Source organism: Lycium barbarum, chromosome 2 (assembly GCF_019175385.1).
Source record: "Lycium barbarum isolate Lr01 chromosome 2, ASM1917538v2, whole genome shotgun sequence".
Taxonomy (NCBI): domain Eukaryota; kingdom Viridiplantae; phylum Streptophyta; class Magnoliopsida; order Solanales; family Solanaceae; genus Lycium; species Lycium barbarum.
Genome location: NC_083338.1, coordinates 143,352,729 through 143,369,284, shown reverse-complemented (window position 1 = coordinate 143,369,284; position 16,556 = coordinate 143,352,729). Strand labels below are relative to the sequence as shown.

Here is a 16,556-nt window from a genome sequence, read left to right as displayed (position 1 = left end):
AAGTTATAAAAGGAAAAATCAAAATGATGAATCAAGTGTTGTACTCATAATGCAGAGAGAGCAAGAGCAACCACACGTATTGTATTTTATTTATGCTAAGTTTATTTTATCTTATTTGGAAAAGCAATCGAGCCCTACTCTAGCATTAAGGTTCTAACCTTTATGAACCCTCACATGGACCCTATAAGGATATTTATTTATTTTTGAAAAAAGAAAAGAAAAGTCTGACTTTTATCTGACTTTTTCCGAGGTGCTCGAGCAAGAGATATTGAAACTTAGAAATGATTTACTGACGGTAATTTTTTATATGTTTTTTCCCTTGAAAAATCTATAAAAAAAGATAAATACTAACCTTCCATTTCTGTGATGTCACGTCAGCGGGCCTTTGACCTGCTTTTATATATGTATAAGATAAGATTAGCGGCATTACTAGCCGTTAAGTATATAACTCCATAGTTTATGATCAAGAATTTTAACTATACAACGTACTTCATATTCTATCATGCATAAATAATATAAGTGCATATATTATTGTTCAAGTTATAAAAGGAAAAATCAAAATGATGAATCAAGTGTTGTACTCATAATGCAGAGAGAGCAAGAGCAACCACACGTATTGTATTTTATTTATGCTAAGATTATTTTATCTTATTTGGAAAAGCAATCGAGCCCTACTCTAGCATTAAGGTTCTAACCTTTATGAACCCTCACATGGACCCCATAAGGATGTTTATTTATTTTTGAAAAAAGAAAAGAAAAGTCTCACATGGACCAAAATGTTGAAGAAAAAATAAATGATTTTAGCAGATAATAGTACAATAGAGCAATTTGACGGAAAATATTGGCAAAATAATTACTTTTTGGATTGCTGATCAAGTTGTTGACAGCGTCTCAAATTTATCCAAAAATTTAGGCCTTCCTATACGTAAATAAAAGTTTGAACAAAAATATCCTTAGTTAAAAGATAAAAAAGTTTTAGTACAATCTGTTAGACTTCAAAGATTTTACATGTGAAATTCCAACAATGTGCTGAAGTTTGAAAAATTCACAGAATTTGAAATGTGCAGTTCATACTTCAAAGAATTTTCTGGAGTTTGAACTTATTAGTTCGGCGAAGATTCATGAAGTTTGAATTGTCTTCTTAGAGAACTCTAATACAGTGTCATGGAGTTTTTATACAAAATTCCACTTACACCATTTTGAACATTCTCTGGAGTTTCACTTGCACCATTTCGAATTCAAGGAAAAAAAATCGAGTTCCACTTGGACCTTCAATTCATTGCTCGTTTGAACTAGAGGATTTTTACTATAGATAATCTTGGAGTTTCACTTTTACATAGCAAGACTTATTTAAACTCCAACACATTGTGCCAATTTTGATTTGTAGAACTTGAAACTCCAATAATAGTTATCTTGGAATTCAAAAGATATACCATGTGATATCTAACAAAACAATACATTTACAGTGTTTTCATATTACTAGAGAATAATCAGAGACAAAGTTAGGATTTGAGGTTAGTGGGTTCGAAATTTTAAGACAGGACAACCATCTCAAGCTAATATATAATCACGGCCAAACTAATGAACGAGTACCGGTAAATACATATTAAAAAAAAAACAACAAACCACTAAAACACTATATAAATATAAACGTTAACGTGATTTTTGCTTTTTCTAAGTTTCAATTTTATGTTTTGTTTTTTTAAAAAATATTTTAATTTTTTTATATATATATTGCTGAGAAAAACGTATAGGGAAGAAAAGAAATTGTTATTAAAGTCTTAAAAGAAAATCTGCACACGCAGCATTATGTTTTCTTAGCATAAAAAATATAAGGAAACCGCTTAAGACAAACACGAGGACTTTCTTACACACTTTCTTACAGCTGAACCAATTGTTTGGTTTTGTATATGGGTTTGCACCTAATAGTTACATATATTTACTGAAATTTCTAATGCAAATACCCGGTCTGCGAAAAAATTACTGAATTTGTCTGAACCCACGTTACACTATAGCTCCGCCCCTGCCAAAAACAACATTATTTCATTTTAATATTACAGACTTAACAAATTAATTCTTGGAGTTTGAACATTCCCTTCAAATATCACACAATAATTTTGCAGCTAAATCCGTTGGGTGATTCGGTCCATATCGCGTTCTGGACCTCATTAATCGGACTGTGAATGTCGGTCCACAGGCCCAAAAACATAATTACACTTTTAATCAGCCCATCAAAATAACTTGTAAATTCAAGACAGGAACAAGGACATTTCTGTAAAGCAAAAAAAGCAAAATTCAAACCAACAACGACTAAAAAAAGATTCAAATAAAACCCCGCCCATAGCCGTTTTCAAACTTGTAAAATCCCCAAATTCTCTGAACCCAATCAGATCCAGCTTGATTTCAATGGAAAAGGTGTGTGTAGCAGTGCGAGTTAGACCTGCTCGGTGTAACGACGAGAACTTCAATGGAACCTTCTGGAAGGTTGAAGACAATCGCATTTCCTTACACAAGTCTCTCGGCACTCCTACTTCCGGTGTCTCCTATACATTTGGTATCGTAAACTTTTCTGTGATTAGATATGTGTGTTTATTTGAAGTAAAAGTTTGACCTGTTGAGTGTTGATTTGACAGATCATGTGTTCGATCAGGATTGTTCGAATGCTAGGGTTTATGACCTTCTTACTAAGGACGTTATTCATGCTGCTCTTGAAGGTTTCAATGGTATGTGAATGTGTTTTTTTTTTTTTTTTGCTTTGGAGGCAATTGTAGCTGCGTTTATTTTAGTACAATTTTGCTACCCCTGTTTGGATGGTGGTTTCCCGTGGTTCATTAATGTATGGTTTTCTATGAAACCATGTTTGTTTCCATTGTTTTTAAAATTATGTGGTATGGTGTTGTAAACCCGTGGTTCATCCCATGGTTATATAATCATAAAAAGTCCCAATTTTTGTAACCACAGATTTGGTGGTTTTTCCATTATACCCCACCCCACCCTCGCCCTACTACCCACCCCCACCCCAACTACCCCACTCCTCTGCTACCCACCCCCACCACTGCCCAACCCCACCCCACAACAACTCACCCCTACGCACTACCCCTCACCACCCCCACCCCCATAACCACTCACCCCCACCCTACCACCAACTACCCCGACCCTTATCCCACAACCACCCACCTCACACCACCCACCCCTCCACCACTCCCACCCAATGCCTACTTATTTTTTAAAGTTCCTATTTTATTCTTTACCTGAGTTACAAGTTATTATACAGTACCATACAGTCAAACCAAATAATACAAATGGTATTAGACCACAACAAATGATACAGTCTATCCAAACATTATGTTCATTAATGCAGTACAATACAACACCATACTGTACCATACCATACTGTACATTAATGAACTACGGGAAACAACCATCCAAACAGAGGGATAGTTAACTTCATTGTTTTGCTTAAAGGTAACATTTCGGGAGGTTATAAGGAATAGTATACCAATTTTCTTTTTCTTTTTTTTTTGGGAAAGGGTGAGGACTGATAGCTAAATGAAGGGAAGCTCGGTGCACTAAGCTCCCGCTATGCGCGGGTCCTAGGGACGGCGGACCACAAGGGTCTATTGTAACTCCACTTAAATAATTAGTCAATTTCAGTTGGAAGATACATCAGAACATAAACAATGTGCTATCGATTGATCAACATTTGAAGAATTCATAAATTCATTGGAACTGGTTCTGCTGCTTTGAGCTTTATGTTAAGGATTGTTATAACAAGGATTTTTATAACATTTTCGGAGGTTATAATGAATAGCGAGCCAAATTTTTAATTTATTGGAAAGACTTAGGACTGACGTCTAACCCCACATAGACAAATTTGTCAATTTCAGTAGGAAAATACGGTAGAACATAATGAATGTGTTATCTGTTGATCAACATTTGCAGAATTCACAAATTCATTGAACCAGTTTTGCTGCTTTGAGTTTATGTTAAGTATTTTCATAACAAGTTAATCCCTTATGTAGTCTTTTGAATCCTAGTTTTGGGAAATAACATTTCTGCTTTAAAGAAGAGATGGTGTTTGTGTTAGTCTAATGTGAAAATTCTCTCGAAAATACACTTTACTCAACTCAAAAGGTCCTTATGTTATAGCTGAAATTTTGTTCAGGAACTGCTTTTGCATATGGGCAGACCAGTAGTGGTAAAACTTTTACCATGAACGGCACTCAGAATGATCCAGGAATCATCCAGCGTGCAGTCAATGAGATATTTCAGAAAATTGAGATGGTATTATTTACTTTTTAATTTGTTACAATAACTTCTGTTATCAGTAGAATAATTATATTCTTTTTCTCCAGCTTTTGTTCTTGTATGTTCCTACTGGCATTTGCTAATAAAGCTTCCTTTTTTTTTCCACTTACTTTACTTCTTGTTTTTTCAGACGACTAATAGGGAGTTTCTGATTCGAGTCTCTTATATGGAAATCTACAATGAAGACATTAATGATCTTTTTGCTGTAGAGAACCAGAAACTGCAGATTCATGAAAGTTTGGATGTAAGTTATGGATTGGACAGTACATCATATACTTTCACAAGTCTATTTTGATGTCAACAAAACTTAATATATATTATCTACCAGCGTGGAGTTTTTGTTGCAGGACTGAGGGAGGAAATCGTAAATGATGCTGAACAAGTACTTGAGCTCATTCAGCAAGGAGAAGGTTTGACATCATGAACAATAATACATGACACTCTTCTCTGCAGAACTAGTTTACTTTTTATTGATTATTATAATTATTGAAGATACTCTTTTTATCTGTGTTACCCATTCAATACACGTGGCAATAAATTTTGCAGTTAACAGGCATTTTGGTGAAACTAACATGAATGTTAGAAGCAGTAGATCTCACACCATCTTCAGGATGGTAATAATCTTGAGTCAACTGTAAATTGGTCATGTTTCCACTGAATGCTAATGCATATTGACTCCAATTATTATATGAGAATATTGAGTGATTCTTTTCCCTTTGCTTTTCTGTAATCAGGTAATTGAAAGCAAAGGAAAGCATAATCCTGATGATGCTGTTCGTGTCTCTGTTTTGGTTGGTATTCATTTCTTCAAGTTCTCTGGAAGCAATTTATTATTCCATATGAATTCCTAGGGGGGTTTTAATATAAAAATTCTTAGAATTGATTACAAGAAGAGTAATAGATCTCTCAAAGAATCTCGAAAATTCTCAAAAATTTGTACTTTTTGTTGTTGAACTATCTTTTTCTTGGTCATTAACTCATTGTGAATGTCAAGTTCTTTTGAATCATCTGATTTATGTTTTTGTTTGGTGCAAAGAAGTAAATGCATATCATTTGGTTTTGATTTGTTGTAGTTGATTAAGAAGCCCATTGGGCTGGAGAGCATGAATCCAAAATCCATAACATTCTTATCCTTTTTAGCTTTCTGGTCCTTCATGCTTCTTGCCCTTTACCCTCATTTATAGTGTTTACTTCATTTAATTTCCTAATTTGTCAACATTTACCTCTCTGAAACTAGAATTTAGTAGATTTAGCTGGGTCTGAACGGATAGCCAAAACTGGAGCTGGGGGAGTTCGTCTGAAGGAAGGAAAGCACATTAACAAGAGTCTAATGATCCTTGGTAATGTTATCAATAAACTAAGTGAAGGTGGAAAGCAAAGGTAGTTGTTTTTGAAACCTCTGTTGAATGTATGTTCATGCACAGCACAGACGTGTGACTGATTATGTACTTGAGCAGGGGACACATTCCTTACCGTGACAGTAAACTCACTCGCATTCTTCAACCTGCTCTGGGTGGCAATGCTAAAACTTCAATAATTTGCACAGTAGCACCAGAAGAGGTAACCTAGTTATTGTTACCCATGTTGAGACAGCAGGAATCAACTGGACATCAGTTTAAAGAGCTCAATGCATATTTGCAGGTTCACATAGAGGAATCAAAGGGCACACTCCAATTTGCTAGCAGAGCTAAACGGATCACCAACTGTGTTCAAGTGAATGAGGTCTGCCTCCATTTACTATTCCTTTTATGTAATTACTAGTTCATGATCCACTCTAGGGAACACTTAATGAGATTAAATGGCCACGTAGGTTCCTGTAAATAGAAGTTTACTGTAATAAGGTTAGTTTAATACTAGTTGCTCAGACACTATAGCTTGCATTCAAAAGATTCAAATCACGCTCCAATTCAATTTCAGCACTTAGGAAGTACATTCTTTTACTGTCATAACCAAGGCTTAACAAATCCCTACCGATAAAATGCGTTTTTCTGAAAGTTCCTAAATGATGCAACAGTTAAACCACAAATCCTTTGTTGCAGATTTTCTTCCCAGTGAAACCAAATAATGGAACTTCTTATTAATTGCTGGCTTATTTCTTTGACGTTTAAGGCAAAGCTTATTGTGGTTCAACTTCTTTGCAGATACTAAATGATGCAGCCTTATTGAAGCGGCAAAAAAGGGAAATAGAGGAACTGCGCATGAAACTTCAGGTGATTGTCTTGTCTCTCTGGCTTCATATTCATAAGTCACGTAAAGTTTTCTTAAATGGGATGAAACCTCTTACGTAGGGATCACATTCCGAGGTGCTCGAGCAAGAGATACTGAAACTTAGAAATGATCTACTGACGGTAATTTTTTATGACTACTTTTTTATTTTTGTTAAAGATAGAAGATTGATCTTATCTTGCATAAGCTCATGACTGTTTATTCTTATTTTATTAGTACGAATTAGAGCGGGAGAAGCTTGCCATGGAGTTGGAGGAGGAGAGAAGATCACAGAAAGAGCGAGAGCAATGCATTATTGAACAACAGAAAAAAATCCATAATCTCAGTAATCTTGCATCCCTCTCAGACTCTAATGGGCGTGCTACACAGGTAAGATATGTGAATTCTGCTGCTGTGGACTTCCTTAGACTATCTTGTCCCTTTGTCCGAGCTCAGCTCTTTTTTAGAATTTCAGGTGACACTCCACTTATGACCCAATGAGATGCTTGGATTTCATGTCCTAATTCCTGTTTCTTTTTCATCTCTTAAAGTATAGTGTTTTTCAGTTTGTGTGTATGTGGTTAGGCATCCCATACATGAGAGTGATATTTTACAGTTTTTACCAGTGCCATCTCCTTTCACATTGAAATTTCTGTGGTTTTAGCATTTTTTTTATCTCTGTTCCTCATGTCCTTTGAACCCCTCTTATGGTATAAACTTCGTTGTTCAAAAAGATGATTTGCACAGATGACAGAACAAAGAGATGTCCTCCATGACGTCTTTACAAAGGAAGTGTATGGGAGCCACACATACAGGATTTTTGCTAGCTTTGTGCGTAATGTTTACTTAGTTTATATGTGAGAAAGTAAACCTTAAAATTTTCTCATTTTCTAGCACTTTGTACTTTCATCGTGCTGATAAACTTGACTTTTTAAATTGACTACCAAAAAGTAGATAATGGTTTCCCTCATGCTGTTTATCTGAGAGCTCTAATTTGAATGACAATTTCTTCTGTTTCTGTTCTTAACACCAGGAGGAAAGCGGTAGCAGTAACAATTGCCAGGAAGATGCTTTTAGTACGCCTTGTATGAAGGCGGTTCCCAATGCCTTTGTTGCTAAGAGATCACAACGGACTCAACAGGCAGAATACAGCCCAATGCCAGATGCCTTTAGCAATTTTGCAGATGAAGATACATGGATGAAAATGAATAAAGGCTTTGTTGCTGATCTTGATTCACTTCATATGACTCCTGCAGTGAAAGTTCAACCATCTTTACCCGATGATGAAAATGAAGTGAGTCCACTTTTGCTGCAATCTTACTTCTTACCAAAACTCTGTGTCCTACAGTTGCTTTTAGTAGTTATGCCATTGTGCCCCAGTGTAGTTTACGCTCTCTTCCCCAACAGAATGCAGGACACAACTTGCTTTACATTACTTTTAGTTACACTGGGAAAGTTATATGTACCCTTCTTTATGTTTTACAAATCTGATGAGCAAATAGTTATTAGCACGAGTTTCTGCAGGTTCTCACCCTTTATTTATAACTTCTTTCTTAGCGCTCCGGGGGGGAGTACAGAATGGGGAAGTCATCTTTTTCATTTGATAATTGTTAACATGGATTAACTGTATCGAACATTATGATTTGCAGTTTCAATTGTCAGCCAATTATTTCGCAAATCCTTATTCTTGATAAACAAATCCTTCCATGCATGCTTGTAAGACTTACCAGTATTTCTACCAGGATTTGTCAATAGAGAATTACAAGCAAGAGGTACAGGATCTCAGAAGGCAGTTGGAACTTGTTTCAGAGGAAAGAGATGAACTTAAGGTAAGTATCTACTGAGATCGTTTTCTTGTTACTTAATGCTTGCTTTAGTTGACAGGTCACTGACCACCTGTTTTAACATTCAACTGTTTAAGATGTTTTTCCTGATTGAGTTGTTCATTCCTGGTGCAAGTTCTTTTCAAGAGACTAAATTTTGAGTGACATCACCTCTTTAAGTATAGAACCAGTCATTTGAGGAGAACGGTGACAAACTAATTTCAGGCTGCACTAAGTTCTCAGCTTATCCTTTAATCTTTAAATTTCAGAGACAACACGCAGAACAAGTATCAGTAAATAAACAGCTCATGAGTGAGGTATCTGAACTCCAGCAAGAGGCACTGTTGATCCATGAGATCCCTCAAAGATTGTGCGAGTCTGTGACAACTTGTAAAGATATATACAAGGACGTCTTTTCAGTTATACAGGTAATGCCTGCTTATAGTGTAAGTTGGCTAATTTCTGTGGCTGGTGAAGTTCTCTTTGTAATATCAGCCTTCTCTTGTCCTTTGGACAGAAATTTGTAGGTACGGACAAATCTGGAGTGGCCAAATTGCTCTCTACAACAAGTGAGATTGGTACTTGTCTTTTTGCAACTTTGGAATCTCACTTCTCGGAAGCTATGGACAGCGATAAGTCCTCTACTGGAAATAATTCTTCAATTGAAGTGCAACATATCAAGGTTTACGATCAGTTGAATAGAACAATTTCATCACTTGTACTATCAGAGGATGAAATCTCAGGAAATCCACCACTCAGCTCCCAATATAAGGTAGCTGCCCAGTCACAGTTCTCAAGGTCTCACTTATTGATTCTTACATGTTTTTCGATTCTGACAATGGGATATTATCTGCTAAGTTCAAGTCTCATGGCAATTTAAGTTGTGAGGTCCATGAGCATCAGTATTTAACCCAAAATGGGAATCATGTCTTAGCTTAAACATCTTGATAGTTATAGACGCTTTTCCCCCTTTCTCTTAAGTGTATGTTTTTAACATGATCAAGGACTGCACTATGCGTGGAGAGATTGCTTGTTGGAAGAAGAAACTGGATGAAGATATCAAAACAATCCAGGAAAAGTACCAGAAATTGGAAAAGGAGTTGGATGCCAATAATCAGCTTCTTGCTGCTTCCAGAGATAGATATAATAGCTTAGAAAGAGAGTTTCATCTCTTGAAAGAAGAGAGGAATGTATTGATGCAAAATGTTTCCTCTTCAAGTGAGAAGCTCGAACTGGTTACTAACCAAAATGAAAAGGTATTCGAAGATTTGAATGCTGAAGTTAAGAGGAGGAAAGACCTTGAAGAAGAGATTAAACAGTTTAGTGCTGCTTTTGCATTTCGACAGAGATCCCTGATCTCTCTTCGTAGTGACTTCGAATCTGTTATTGACAATTTTAAGGCACAGAAGCTTATTTCAGTGTCCAGATCTCCTGGATTGTGAGTTGAATTTCTCCAAACTCATGCACAATTTGTTATGTATTCAAATAACCTAAAAACTGTTCAGGAGCACGTTATTAATTGAATAACCTATCTGTATGACTTCATAGTCCTGTTGTAGACGAATTTACACCGTCATGTACCTACATTTTCTTTGAGCCCCCTCACTTGAAACCTTTCTTGCAAATGATGAGTCAAGACATCAACTCCTTATATTCTCTTTTAGAATTTTTATCATAAAAGTTACAATCACGGAACAAGAATAACCGAGTCACAAAGGGGACTCCAGCATATTGCTATATGTAAATTCACTCTATCAAACAAATGCAAATCACAAAATGCAGCAAACACAGATCACTTGCCAGAGGGCCATACTTGGGAAATAGGACTACAATGGTAAACAGGAAAAAGCGTCATTGTCCTAAGTCTCTGCTTGTCTTTTAGTGCATGGTTTTACAGAGACATATAATTGGTAGTTTTGTCCTGAGCAGGATAGTACCTGCAGATTTGGTACCTGTTTGTCTTTTCGTGTTTGAAGTTTGAAACAGTGCACATGAACAGTATGGTCTTCCATAGTTAAGTCACTAGCAAATCATCTATTGTGCCCATAACTCTGCCTGCTCTTTTAATGCAACAATTTGCTCAAGGCTTAATAAGCTGAGGATTCTTTCTATCTGTTCAGAGAATGTTTCATTTGTAACCAGTAAGTTTTTAATTGATATTATGCCTGCGGCAGATACAAGATTGAAACTAATGTATTCAACTTTTAAGATTTTCAACACTGAACTTATTTCCGTTAAAATTACAGATTTAGATCTAATATTTATTGGAATTTTAATAAATTTTATTTATATATTTATAATCCGTGTCAAAAACTATACTAGCAGTAACAAGTACAATTGCATTTGTGTCCATGATACTCCCCCTGGGGCAGGGTGTATATTTGAATTTTCTTTTCAAAAACACACATTTATGTTAAGTTTACAACTTTTTGTCACAAAAAAATAATAGGTAAAATTGCTATGCTGCATCTATTAAATTAAAGTTTTGAATATTTATGTTCCCGCAAATTAAACTTTTTGTCACACACTACTGTATTTTTGTACCTTTTTTTTTTTTTTTTTTTTTTTTTTTGGCATTTAGTTCTTTTCTTTCTTTTTAGTGAGATGTAGCCTGAAGGCATCTTAGTCTTGAAAGCAAATGAAGGTTGATGTAATACGTGTCTGCTCTATATCCTCATGTTCAACATTGGGGCTCAGTTATATCATTTTCTTTTTTCCTTGAAGTTTTTTTTGCAATTCACCAGAAAGTTAAAAATAAAGAAAAGGAAAAAGGAACGAGGAAAGATTAACATAGGTGTCCTCGTCAAATATTAATGAATTGGAAAAGGATTATTAGATATTTTACGCTGGTCATTTCCCGTGTCACTCTCTTAAACGCCCTAATGAAAGACTCTCCTTACGAAATGAACTTTAGGTTGAAGAGTTGAGCTTCTGTCCTTATTTTGTGGAGTGACAAATACTTCTTTTCCATAATTAAAAATCTCAGGTTTAAGTCTTGAATATGAAATCGTCTTTAATAGAGAGCGTTTTACCCTCAAAACAGGACTTTCCGACGTAAATTCAGACTAATTAGATCCCAAAGCAGATACCAAACAAGCGAACACTGGCAGAGCATAGAGATCTCGGGTTCGACCCCTGAATATGAAGTGATAATTTTTTGTAGGGTGTGCTTTACCCTTCAAAGTTGGATTTCTTGGTGCAAATCTGACCTGAATTAGTTGAATTCCAAAATGGATACCAAACATAGCGAGGAAAACCAATAAAATAGCAACAAACTAGATTGTGATGTTTAGAATACTGATTATATCCAGCTAAACCCGAGTTTTGACATGTTCTTGATTGAAAGACAAGTTTCTTTATAGATCTCTCAATCTCAATTGGATGGAGAAAAGACACAAAAATTGATATTTAATTTCTTCGGCAAAAACAATTAATCAATGCAACAACCCCCCAAAAATTAGCTAAGTTCACAATACAATATTGTATGGTACAGTATTCAACAAACGAAGAAATCCTATGCGGAAAAAAAAAGTGACCAAACAAAAACTTAGGAAGATGTTGGGGTTTAATATATTCGTCTAATGTGAGACAAAACTGAAGATTTTGGTAGAATTCCTCGTATTCGGACCGAAAATGAAATCTAATTTTATAATAATGAAAACAAACAGCGCCTTGTCTCGACAATTATTGAGGAAATATGCTCAGAAAATTAATGTTTGTTGGTGCAAGAGAATCAAAACGGTAGCTGATGCACTATGTTCGTCCATTCATTCTCTCATTTCTTTTCTCACACATATTACCATATAGTTTTTGGCATATTAATCTTCACAACTGGTTTAATCATGTTTTCATTACACAAGCGAAAGAAATGAAAGGTTTTTGTTCATATACTCCAACTACTAGCTACTTTTGAATGCTAATTTCGTTTGGTTTAGTATAATACTCGGTTATTTTTTATTTTTTTTTAACTTTTGAGGACTTAGGATTGAGAATCCACAAAAACATTAGAGATATTTTTTTCTGGAGTCCGTCTATGATGTTTAAATCATTAGATTTTTAAATGGACATATGTGATCTATGAAAAGATATTTAAAAGGGTCTTATCACAGTGACATGAATTAATTAGCCTGCATATAATTTGTACAAGAAATTAATATCGTGACATAGATAGTCTTTCAGGAGATGCACGGAGGTCCCAGTGCGGAGGTGTGAGAGATTGGCTATGGATGGTTTCAGGGTAGGTAGAGGTAGGCTGAAGAAGTACTAAGGAGAGGTGATTAGACAGGACATGACTCAGTTACAACTTACCGAGGACATGACCTTAGATAGGAGGTTGTGGAAGACGCGAATTAGGATAGACGGTCAGTAGGTAGTAGAGCGTTGTCTTGTGTATCCTTTCATACTAGTAGACATAGTATTAACTTTGTAGTTTTTTGTCCTTCGATTATCTCTTGCTAACTGCCGTCTCTTGTACTTCGTGTATCGTATTAGTTTGCTGCAGTTACTGCTACTTTTCTTCATATTGCTTATCTATAGTATTTTGCCATGACTTCATTACTTTCGTCAATTCTTATCTGACCCTTTTTGTCGTGTTTTTTTTTTTTCTTGAGCCGGGGGTCTTTCAGAAATAGTGTAAGGTTTGCGTACACTCTACCATCCCCAAATCCCACTTGTAGGATTACACTGAGTATATTATTGTTATATAGTCTTTCAATAGGGGCAGATCTCAAATTTTAACTTGATAAGTTTGAATTTTTAAATTCCTAACTCGTTTTACTGATAAATTTATAGGTTCAAATATAATATCTATTGAAATTATAGTGAATTCTCACATATAAATTTATATCCCTCATCGAAAATACTAAATTCGTATGAATCGGATGCTAAAACACTAAATCGCTCTTGCTATCCAACAAGTTGAAGGAAAATATCTCCATAAGCGAGCATATTTATCCCGTTGGTTAGTACATTGTATGGCTAGTTTACCATTCATCACAAAATTTAGCAAGATTTTACCATTGCAATCGTTACATATTAGTTAGATGAACTATTTTAAAATGTTGAAACGAAGTAGGTCTGAGTCTAATGTTACCATGTGGCTTTCCAAAAATATAATAGAATAAATTCATATACTTTCCCACCAAATTTATTGTCAAAATTAAAGAAGTAGGGGGAAAAGATAAGGAGACATGAAAACGAAGTTTGAGGATGGATGCACATGCATATATGAGAGACAAATTATCCTCCCTTATATTACTTAACTGGATGCCCAATTTTGTTGATTATGACTTATGAATGAACTTTTCCCAAATTTTGTGTTCAAACTATTATATAATGCAAATATTTATTTTTTCCTTTAGCTTATTGCTTACAAAATCAGTGACCATCCACGTTACCAAATTAAACTTGCCATGCAGAAGTCTTCAATTTTTCTTTTGTTCCTTTTTGCTTCTTTTAGATAGGCTGCTGTTGAATAAAACCAAAACCTATCAGGACCACACACTATACTAAATCCAAGCTTTCTTTTGCTTTTTTCTATTCTTTTTCCTTGAATTTCAAGTTCAACTACTAACAGTGTAAAAAGATTTACACAATTAATCCAACTACTATAAGATACTATGAAAAGTATTACTCAGTGACCTGATAAATATTGTAACTCTATTGGGACCCTATTCCTCTTTGAATGAATCGAGAGATAGGTTTGATCATTTATTTTTCTTAAATTATTCGATATATATTAAAAAAGATAAATGATCAAACTTATTTCTCAGTTCATTCAAAGAGGAATAGGGTCCCAATAGAGTTACAATATTTATCAGGTCACTGAGTATTGCTTATCATAGTATCTTCGGATAATTTCAAGTAACTGATTGTCCAACTCAGGCCTATGTGACATGACCAATCAATAGAGTCCGGAGCCTAAAGGGTATAAAAATACACGGTATTTACCAAAAGGGGATGACCAAAAATTTATATACCAAAAGGGGTATATCGTGGATCAGCCCACGATATACCCCAAAAAAATTTTGCGGCTGTCAACAAAAATTTAAAAAAAATAAAAAATTAAACGTATAACGTGGACTGATCCACGTTATACAATATATTTATATTTGTAAAACGTGGACTGATCCACGTTTTACCTCTAAAGTTTTTTTTTTTTTTCCGAGCACTAAAAAAAAAAATTTGGTAAACTTTTTTTTTTTTTTTTTTGCAACACTTAGTGTGTTTTTTCATACTTTGACCAATGATTAGTCGTGTGTGAAGACTCCGAAACGTCAATATTTTATATAGAACCTGATATTTTTTTCTGTGTACAATAATGTAGGCTCAATACATCAAGGATACGTAGACGTTCGGATCGTCATTTTAGGGGTTGAAAAGGTGTCTGAAGTAAGTTTTGTTTGAAAATTTCAAACTTAGTGTTTTTCATACTTTGACCAATGATTAGTCGTGTGTGAAGACTCCAAAACGTCAATATTTTATATATAACTTGATATTTTTTCTGCGTAAAATAATGTAGGCTCAATACATCAAGTATACGTAGACGTTCGGATAGTCATATTTAGGGGTTGAAAAGGTACCCGAAGTAAGTTTTGTTTAAGGTTTAAGTGTTTTATTTTTTAAAGTTTTGATTTACGCGTGTTATTTTTTAATCACGACATAACTTTATTTTGAATATAAATATAATTCTAAAAAATATAGGGAGAAAAACTAGTTGTAAAGTCGTCAAACTTTAGATGGTCATAACTTTGCGCTCGGATGTCCGTTTTACGCGATTTTTTTTTTGAACTTGCGTATTTTTTCGAGATCTATGCGGACAAGCTGCCATAAGGCGGTTTGGCCAAGCCGATTTTTAAAAAAACGCCTTTTATCCTATTCAATTTCGATTTTCCCCCAAATTGGCGTAAAATTTTCAGTTTTGTTTACTTATAAGATGATGATACGCAATAGATTTCAACGTAAAACTCTCGAGGTAATGTAGTTGTGAATGTCAATTTCACTTCTGCGGTTTCAATTTTTGAAAATAAAGCTGACTAATTTTCTCGATATATAAAGTTGACTAAAATAACCTTACAGTCAAACACTAAGTTTTTTCAAACAAAACTTATTTCGGGCACCTTTTCAACCCCTAAAATGACTATCCAAACGTCTACGTATCCTTGATGTATTGAGCCTACATTATTGTACACAGAAAAAAATATCATGTTCTATATAAAATATTGACGTTTCGGAGTCTTCACACACGACTAATCATTGGTCAAAGTATGAAAAAACACACTAAGTGTTGCAAAAAAAAAAAAAAAAAAGTTTACCAATTTTTTTTTAATGCTCGGAAAAAGAAAAAAAAACTTTAGAGGTAAAACGTGGATCAGTCCACGTTATACGTTTAATTTTTATTTTTTTTAATTTTTGTTGACAGCCGCAAAAAATTTTTGGGGTATATCGTGGGCTGATCCACGATATACCCCTTTTGGTATATAAATTTTTGATCATCCCCTTTTGGTAAATACCGTATATTTTTATACCTTTAGGCTCCGGACTCCCAATCAATATATCCACTTTAGAATATATTCCCTACATGACACAAGATATTAGACATTGTGAGCTCAAAATATCATCCTAAAGAGCATGGAGGTTCAAGTCCTCTTCAAGGACATATTATTGAGAATACCCATTTTCATAGATTGGCTAAACTACACTGATAGTATAAAAAACATTTACATCATCCGTGTAAAAAAAAAAAGGGGGGGGGATGGGACCACCAGGGCTACTACCTTCTCGAGGTTTGGTATCTTAAACTATAGAAATACCTAGCTCATTGACTTCAGATTGCATGGTCACAAAATGTTCGGTAAAAAATTTAATATGAAAATCCATTCTTGCACAAAAGCGAATAATTTTATTGTCTTTACTCCAATGACCCATCCCTTTAAATTAAAAACTGCAGGACTATTCTTCTCTTCTCTTCATCTCTCTGATCCAAACAAATATTTTGTTCTGTCACAAAACTTGGAAAGAGATGCCTATATTGTCTCTCCCAATTTAATGCCCAATTGCTTATCCTTTTGCCCTGTCCAGCAATTCGCATTTAATCTTTCAAATTTATTACTATCAATTTCCTTTAGCATAACATAGCTAGTTCAAAATTATGTCAAAGGTGCTTGGAGAATTCCTTCAAGAACAACAAGAACCATTTACCTTAGAACTCTATCTTCTTGA

General features: G+C 34.7%; 1 protein-coding gene across 1 annotated transcript; it reads left to right on the top strand.

Moving 5' to 3' along the window:
* Positions 1-2,321: 2,321 nt before the first annotated feature.
* On the top strand, positions 2,322-9,883 carry LOC132627748 (kinesin-like protein KIN-7N). Its single transcript, XM_060343311.1, has 18 exons — positions 2,322-2,554; positions 2,634-2,723; positions 4,166-4,284; positions 4,439-4,552; positions 4,637-4,718; positions 4,855-4,922; positions 5,043-5,099; positions 5,546-5,688; positions 5,766-5,868; positions 5,950-6,030; positions 6,450-6,518; positions 6,597-6,656; positions 6,751-6,903; positions 7,547-7,807; positions 8,256-8,342; positions 8,606-8,764; positions 8,854-9,108; positions 9,341-9,883. The coding sequence occupies exons 1-18, from the start codon at positions 2,407-2,409 to the stop codon at positions 9,776-9,778; spliced, it is 2,487 nt and encodes an 828-aa protein (XP_060199294.1). The 5' UTR covers positions 2,322-2,406; the 3' UTR covers positions 9,779-9,883.
* Positions 9,884-16,556: the final 6,673 nt, after the last annotated feature.